The sequence below is a fragment of the Coffea arabica genome, chromosome 6e, assembly GCF_036785885.1.
Source record: "Coffea arabica cultivar ET-39 chromosome 6e, Coffea Arabica ET-39 HiFi, whole genome shotgun sequence".
Taxonomy (NCBI): Eukaryota; Viridiplantae; Streptophyta; class Magnoliopsida; order Gentianales; family Rubiaceae; genus Coffea; species Coffea arabica.
Genome location: NC_092321.1, coordinates 15,699,334 through 15,707,540, shown reverse-complemented (window position 1 = coordinate 15,707,540; position 8,207 = coordinate 15,699,334). Strand labels below are relative to the sequence as shown.

The window sequence follows — 8,207 nt, the reverse complement described above, 5'->3', positions numbered from 1 at the left end:
TTCTTGGTAGTTCAAAGAAACAAACGCACAGAGGCTGCAAATTTCCTTGATACTGGAGTGAAAATAGAGGATGAAATTGAGAAGGCTCACTGGACCCCATAGCTATTGGGAGCTATTTATAGACTTCATTTCTAACCTGCATCCCTCGTTAAGTCTTCTTGGCAATGAACTGAATTCAAGACCACTGAGACAGCCCGGCAAGTTATGGTAGAGATGGATTATCAAACCAGGATTCCGTAGAAGTTGCTCCATTAAAACCATATTTTATGCTATATGACCGTTTTTCATCTGTATTCTAATCTTGAGCTCTTCCTGGTGTTTTGGACATTGGTGAACTACTGGTTAAACATAAAAGTTAGAAGAAATTTGGATCCTAGTTTTGATATGTTTCTAACATTTTCCAACTTCATCAATACATTCACACAAGAGTCTAATTGTATTCAAACGGAACCTCCTTGGACCTTAAGTTAAAAAAAAAAAAAAAAAAAAAAAAAAAAAAAATTGGATTACCAAATCGTCATATCTAATTGGTGTGTTTTTTTTTTCTTTTTGGCTGGTCACAGTCACTGCTCACAGGGCATAGAATACTATGTGGAAGAATAGTACATCAGATAATATTCAACAAACTGTTTTAAGCGGGGATAAGAACGTAGGGGGTCCGGTATTTAAGGTTTTGGGACAGTTTTGTGATCAAAGTATTGATCAAGGGAGAATTGTAATTTGAGAAAATGACATGTTTCATCCCTCACATTTTGCAAAAATATTCTTTTCACCCCTCACTTTTAAAATGAAGCAAATTCATCCCTGACATTTAAAAATTAAAGCTATTACATCCCTGAACCTAATTTTCAATCTGAATCAAACCACCCAACAATCTAGTAATAAATTTCGAAAATAGAATTGATAGATCATTCGGTCAACTTCATCATATTCACGTGACATTTATTAAACCAAAAAAATAAAAATTATAACATAAAAGGTCATTCTTTATCTTGGAATAGTAGAGTTTTTTTTTTTTTAGTAAATCTTTTCATACACCGTTAGTATGCTTGCTTGCGAATCTAGATGTGTATCATACATATAAAATTTGGTGTTTAAATTTAAATTAAAATGATATGGCGGTACATAAACCGTCAGTGTATACAATGATAATGTAGAAAAAATTAATCTTTCTTTTTTATGTTATAATTTTTTATTTTTAGGTTAATTAAATTTCACATGAATATCAAGTTGAGTTAACCAAGTGATCTACCAATTACACCCCCGAAATTTGTAATCAGGTTGATTGGTGGTTTGATTCAGATTGAAATTTGGGTTCAGGGATGTAATAATTTTAGTTTTTAAATGTCAAGGACGAAATTGGTTCATTTTAAAAGTGAGGGACGAAAAGAATATTTTTGTGAAATGTGAAGGATGAAACTGATCATTTTCCCTTGTAATTTTGGTCTCTAATGTTTGGCCTGTGTATCAAATTGGTCCCCAATGTTTCAGTCAAACCACATTGAGTGCCCAAAATTTGTGATTTTAGGCAAATTTAGGACAATTAATGGAAATACAATAATGACTAACAATTAATATCAAGCTGCCGTTAATCAACAATTTTGACTTTGCACTTTTAGTCCCCCAATATTTTGATTTCGAATCACTATATTTTTCTCATTTTAAATAGTGATATTAAGGGTTTTAGCATGAATTGAGATACAAATTAGAATGAAATAGTGTTAAACGGGTAATAATAATTCTAATTAAACTTCTTTTTCTTTATTTTTATTTTATTTCATTTATTCTTGCTAATAATATAGTATATGTTTCTTTCTTTTGTATAGTTAGTCTCAAATTTAGTATTGACCATTGGTCATTTTTCTATTTCTGTTAGCTGTCCTAAATTGGCCTCAAAACACAAACTTGGGGGTGGATTTGTTTTGGTCGAAATATTAGGGATCAATTAATTTGACACACAAACCAAACATTAGGGACCAAAACTGCAATTCTCGCATTGATTAATGCTAAAGTGAGGCTTTATTTACAAAATCTTCAATTCATATAATGCATTTCTGTAGTCATTAACTACAAGACTAAACTAAACTAGAAACAAGTATGAACTTGTCTTAAAAACATTGATAAAAGATGTGAACTAACATCTACCATATTCCGAATTAGATCTTCCACACTAGCCATGACCTTATTAATTTTTTTTAGTTTTATGTTTAATATACTGAATCAACTTGTGATGATCTGAGGATCCATTTAATTTCTCTGATAAAAGAAAACAAAATTGGATAGCCAAATTGTCATATCTGATTGGCAAGTTACTAAAAAATTTAGGCTTTTCTTTAAAACATTAACAAAATTAGAAACCAACATCAAAATTTTTTTTCCGAATTCGAACTTTGCAAAAATGAGGTGCAGGACCTTGTCAGTTTTTGAAGCTATTGTTTAATGAACTTCTTTATCTTAAACGATATTAGCATCCTTTTCTTTTTCTTTTTTTCAATACAACAATTACATTTGGTCTTATATTAGGGGAAGGAGAATGGAGATGGACCAAACGGGCATACTTAAGATATCAACATCCATTTTTTTTTTTTAGAACTAGTCGTATATTAGGGCAAGGAAGATGGAGAAGAACCAAACGGGTGTACTTAAGCACCTTCTGGAAGTGAAACCAAGAAACTGGCAAATGCACCTAAAATGCAGGCAAAGGATCCGATCCCTGCCTACACTCAGGGAGGGATTAATCCCTTTTCCTGATGGCTATTGGGCTAGAACCCAATTGTTGATCTCAGCATCCATATAACTTTCTTTGTTTGTAGAAAAGTCTTTCTCGTCTTCAATATCAAACAGAACCAGCAACATGTAGTGGTATAAGAATGAATCTGGGAAACGTAACTGAGTAAAGTTCCAAGGGTAGTGTATTTGGACAATGCCAAACAATCATTACTTATTTAGTCCTTTTTCATTAGTTTGTTTTGTCATTATGTATGAGAAGAAAACTCATTTCTAGAAAAAGAGAAAACAAAAAAATCCAAAGCCCAATCAATTTATATGATCCCAAAGGCTAATTATGACATTCTTCTAGCTGCATATTTGACAAAAAAAAAATGCAATATATCTTTTCAATATTTGATAGTCCTAGAAGTGCACTTGGAGAAAACTAGGAGTAATAGTTAAATGGGGTCTCTCTGTAATACTCGTGTTAATACATAAATCTTTTACTAGAGAGTTGTGGATTTCAGTATTTTCACTACAAATATGGTGCATCAATAGTAAATTTTGCATGATCAAGATTATATTTTTCAAGGGACCGTATATGATTTAATTACAGTCAGATTGGTTTTTTACCCAAATATGACAGTCCAAGTCCAATTAATGTCATCAATACGGACAAAACTAGGGTGTGGAGGGGCAGAAAGTTTTAGAAAATTAAGGTTTTCTCCCTTAGAAAATTGAAAATTTTATTTTTATAAATTTAAACTTTTGCCCCCGCCAAAACTTGAAGATATTTATTTCACATATTAAGTTTTAAACATATATTAAAAAGTTCACCCCTTCGAAGTAAACTTTCTTATAAAAGGATAGAAATTAACATGCATTATATCACAAGATACTGAATTTCATGTACATAATTTGGTGGATAGCAACCTTAAAATATACAACAATCACTTAACATCAGAATACACAGAGCTGTAGTCAACAGACAAAGCAAAGCTCTTGTATAAGGGTAGCTTCAGCAATTTTTTTGAGTTGTAATTAAGCAGTAGGGTAAGAGGATTGCATGGCAATGCCACAGAGACCTTCTTTAGCATCGATGTCTCTTTGCATCAAAATGTATCCATTCTCACCCCAGCTAGTTCCCCATGAATTCTTAACTAACCAATATTTAGTTCCATCAGAGCTTTTACCATACCCAACGGCTGTCACACCATGGTCTAATTCAGTACCACAATCACCAGTGAAGACGCCGCTTGAATAGAATTGGAAGGCAGAGCCACTAGCGTCAATGGCAACTGAAACGGGTTGATTGGCCACAGCCTTCAAGAGTGCAGCCTCATTGTTTGCAGGGACATCTTCAAATCCAGTGATTTTGGCAGCAGGTTTAGCTTCTTTGTTTGTGTTGCAAGTTCCATCAACTGCTTGATATGGATAATTGGCTTCAGTAGTAAGACCTTTGTTGTTGATTATGAAGGTAAATGCATCATCCATGAGACCTCCATTGCAGCCTTGATCTTCACCCGCAGTGTCACAGTCCACTAGCTCTTGCTCAGACAAGGAGATCAACTTGCCAGTTTTAAGCTGGTGAATTCCTTCTGTGGCTGCAACAGCTGAAAATGCCCAGCAACAACCTAATATTTCATGTTCAAGGGGAATTGATTGTTAGCCAAAAATCATAAACAATATGACTTTGGAAAGATTTGATGATACATAAATAATAATTTGTAAAATGATGGCTATTTTAGCTTACCGCATTGCCCTTGGTCCTTGATTCCTGTAACTGCACCCTTCTTTCTCCAGTCCATGGCAGCTGGAACTGCACTTACATTCTCATACCTAAACAGTGTTCCTTTACATTCCTTTGGTTTGTAGCCATTGCGTGCTGCTCTGAACTCTACATTTGTCAAATCAGCAAACTGGTTGATGCCTAACTTGTAAGACTTAGTCCCAGCCTTATTGAATGATTCAATGAACTCCACATTTTCCTTGAAAATCTTGTACCTATTTCCCTTCTCTGCCTCATTCTTGTAAACACGGCCATATTGCGCCATCCACTGCTCGTGTTTCTCAATCATTGAGGCTTCGTTCAAGTTGCGGCACACAGCCTGAGAAGCCAACACTGTCAGCATCAAGAATGCAGTAAAAATAAGCTTTGATGTTGCTATCGAAGCCATGCTTGAGAGCTCAAAGAAACAAAGATAGGATGGTGCAAATGACTTGAACTCTCAGGGATATAAATGAGAAGGCACAGTGCATTTAACATGGAGTAAAGGGTATTTATAGGCTCATCATCCCTTTGAATCGTTTGTTAATGAACTAAAAAATCGAGACTACCGAGAGAGCCCGGCAGGTTATGCATGAGATGGACAACCAGAGCTCAATTGCGTGGACGTTGCTCTGTTGTGGATTATGTTATTTGATAGTCTTGTAAAGTAAATGTAGTATTGAATTCTTTCCTAATGTTTTGGACCGTAATTAACTACTGATTAAATATTAGTAATAAAACTTACTAGGACATTGAACTCTACTTTTGTTCTTTCCTAATGTTTTGAATTCTTTCCTAATGTCTTGGTACTCATGCCAAAACAAATTGATGTTCCACATAGTTGTTGATTTACTTGCATTAATCACTACTCAATTTATTTACTGATACTTTCAATTTATCTTCCTGAAATCTAAATGAGTTCACGTTATATTTATTGAACTGAAAATAATCTCTTGCCTTCAAAAAATTTAACTTATAACTCTGTTATATGGAATCGAATTTGCTACCTATTTCTGGGTTCAGGAACCTGATATTAGTCACATGCACGTAAACAAGATCTGACGTAAAAAGGAAAGCAAAGGCTAAGGAACAGAGTTTAACATCTGAACGGTTGAACTTAACTGAAGCCGCATGGATTCCTTATTGACTTGGAAGGGGAGCAATTTATATATAAAAACCAAAAGAATTACGGTAGATTATGCAATAAAGTCCAATCTGATACCCCTTTAAAATTTCTGTATTATCAGAACAATTCTGTCCTGCTTTCTCCTTTGCCATCTACATGTTCATTGAATGCAGAATAGAACTCCTCAAATCTTGAAATCCAATGATCATTGTAAAATAAAAACCAAGCTCTACTTGACTTTAACGGGAAAAAAAAAACTGAAACACATGCACAATCTCAATTCATTATGTTTTCCAAGAGAAGCATTGAAAGAATGAAATCAGTATATTATCACAAAAATCTTTTACAGGGAATACTATTCCGTTCCAGTGATTACTCGCTAAGCTTTCGAAGTTCCTCGGTGTTCCCTCTCAACATGTTCCACCAAAGACACAGGATCACGAAAGCCTTTGCTACATTTGGGGCAGACATCAAGTGTAACCTTCATTACACCATTTCTTTCATGAACTCTCTCTACATGGTTTACTAGATCCATTACCGATGAGAATCTTAAATTGCACTGTGGACATTGCTCCAACTGCCTGCTCGTGCTTCCCCCATGGCTCATGCTGCTACTACCGCTGCTGCTGCCCGACCCCTGCAGAATGTCTTTGAAATCACTGCTCAATCTTGCCACTCCAGATTCAGCTGTAGCCCGAACTGACGAAGCTACCCTGAATAAACTTGATGCCCAGCTAGAAGAAGACGAAACTGGATTTTGCTTTGACTGTTGTTTACCACTGCTTAAAAAGCTGCTAAACTGAAAAGTTGATTCTATCTTCTTAGGTCCGGGACATCTATGATCTGGCCCAAAACGGTGTTTCAAACAATGTTCTATTGTGCAATCCTTGCACCTAATTTTGTTAGAAAAGCTTAAGATCTCTCTACAGCCTGACACAGGACATTTTCTTTTCTTGGTGACCTTATCATAATTCGAAGGGTCACATTCAATGTTTACATGTGACTCCCAGGTGATATTTGGATTTTCATCAGGAATTAGACGAACTCCTTTTGCACACAGAGGGCAAACTACAACAGTCACATCGCTTTTGTTGGCTTTCGGACAGTGGTGTCTACCATAGCTTCGGTGCTCTAAACAGAACACCTGCCAGGAGATGGTGTAACCAGGTTAGTTTAAGGAAAAATTCAATCAATCATGACAATTAAAAGAACACAGAAGACATCAACTCAACTGCAATAGATGTCAAAGCATACAAGAGAATTGTTTTCGTAAGTTCACCACCTTCAGAGAGAAATAATGCAGAAAACTATAACCATGAAGAAAGAAAGATACCAACAGAATCCAGGAAACACACTTGAAGCAAAAAAGCTAGCATAAGACCGAAAGTGAAATTCTGATTTGCCCTCTAAACATCGAACTTAGGGATTTGAACTTCCCATACTTTGATCAAAAGATAACTCTTTAACTGTTGATATTGTTTCCTCAGTATGATTCTTGCCCATATAGCTGTTAAAAACTGGGAAACGGATCCCACTACTTCCCTTTCGTTTCTTTTTCGCATTCCGCATTCTGTTTTCAAAAAAACCCACAGTTTTCCCAGTTAAATCCTTCATTAAGCAACAAGCAGACCAACATACTTCACAATATACCTAACACAAAGGGGTGTTCGTGGCTCTGCGCGTCTGTTTGCATTAGAATCTCGAGTACAAGAAGCACAGCCACATTTTCCAAAACAAACAACGTTCAATTGAAAAAAAATCAAAAGAAACGGTAGCACATTGCACGCAGAACACCAAAAAACACCCTGTCATGATGAAGATCAAGATCAATAGCATAATGCAACTATCTATATCACAGAATCGAGAAAACAACAATAAATTGAGAAAAAAATCAAAGAAAACCTATGTATTCTATTGCGCTGATTCATCTACTTCTCCGAAGTATTTAGCTACACATCGCCAAAAAATTGCTTGTCAAAAACATTTCTTGTCAGATACCAAAACATTTCTTGTCAAAAAGGCCAATGAAAGAAAAGCCCAAAAACGTAAATTGAAATATAGAAACCAACCTGGTGACAGGAATCGCAAGTGAACGGTAGAAAATCGATCTGCCGACAATCCTCGACGCTGCAATGCTTCCCGAGATTAGGAAACGCCGGCGTTCCCATTCCCAGTTTCCCCAATTCTTCAGTTCTTCAGCTCAATTGCTTAAATCGTCGATTGGATTCTCGTCACCGGAAAGAAAAAGCAAAAGCGGCGGAATTTCGAAGGTTCCCGAGGGGACTCTGGACTACTTGGATTACAAGTCCTCCGAACGTCGTTGGAGCTCTAGTCAAACTTTTACGGTCGGTTTGCATACTATACGACGGCGTTGAAGGGAACAAATAAGAACTGACGAACAGATAAAGAAAGTGTCAAAGCGGTCAAAATTCTGACCATACGCGGAGTCGAAAAAAGTGAGTTGACTTCGTTCTCATTTCTTTCAAATTTTTTTTCATTTTGGGCTTTTTCCGTTTGGGTCTGTTTAAATAGTTCAGCTGCCATTTTTTGTTACCCACTTCAGACTCCGCCTATCAGGCGTGAGAAATACAGAAGCCCAAACGT

At 35.9% G+C, this 8,207-nt stretch overlaps 1 protein-coding gene across 3 annotated transcripts; it reads right to left on the bottom strand.

Annotated features, from left to right (window-relative positions):
- Positions 1-3,592: 3,592 nt before the first annotated feature.
- On the bottom strand, positions 3,593-8,036 carry LOC113697504 (senescence-specific cysteine protease SAG39). Of its 3 annotated transcripts, none has more exons than XM_027217151.2 (3): positions 7,673-7,996; positions 4,463-4,817; positions 3,593-4,343 (listed from the first exon to the last, which is right to left on the bottom strand). In XM_027217151.2, the coding sequence occupies exons 1-3, from the start codon at positions 7,769-7,771 to the stop codon at positions 3,751-3,753; spliced, it is 1,047 nt and encodes a 348-aa protein (XP_027072952.2). In that variant the 5' UTR covers positions 7,772-7,996; the 3' UTR covers positions 3,593-3,750. The 3 variants fall into 3 exon arrangements, with proteins under 3 accessions (XP_027072952.2, XP_071911542.1, XP_027072953.2); XM_072055441.1 differs by lacking the exon at positions 7,673-7,996 and adding an exon at positions 5,980-6,118; XM_027217152.2 differs by lacking the exon at positions 3,593-4,343 and adding an exon at positions 5,980-6,747 and having other exon boundaries at positions 4,693-4,817; positions 7,673-8,036.
- Positions 8,037-8,207: the final 171 nt, after the last annotated feature.

Coding starts and splice junctions, on each gene's coding strand:
- LOC113697504 (XM_027217151.2), bottom strand. CDS start 7,771: ATGGGAACGCCGGCGTTTCCTAATCTCGGGAAGCATTGCAGCGTCGAG. Junction 4,818..7,672: donor CTTGCGATTCCTGTCACCAG/GTTGGTTTCTAT, acceptor TTGGCTTCTCAG/GCTGTGTGCCGCAACTTGAA. Junction 4,344..4,462: donor CAAGGACCAAGGGCAATGCG/GTAAGCTAAAAT, acceptor ATGAAATATTAG/GTTGTTGCTGGGCATTTTCA.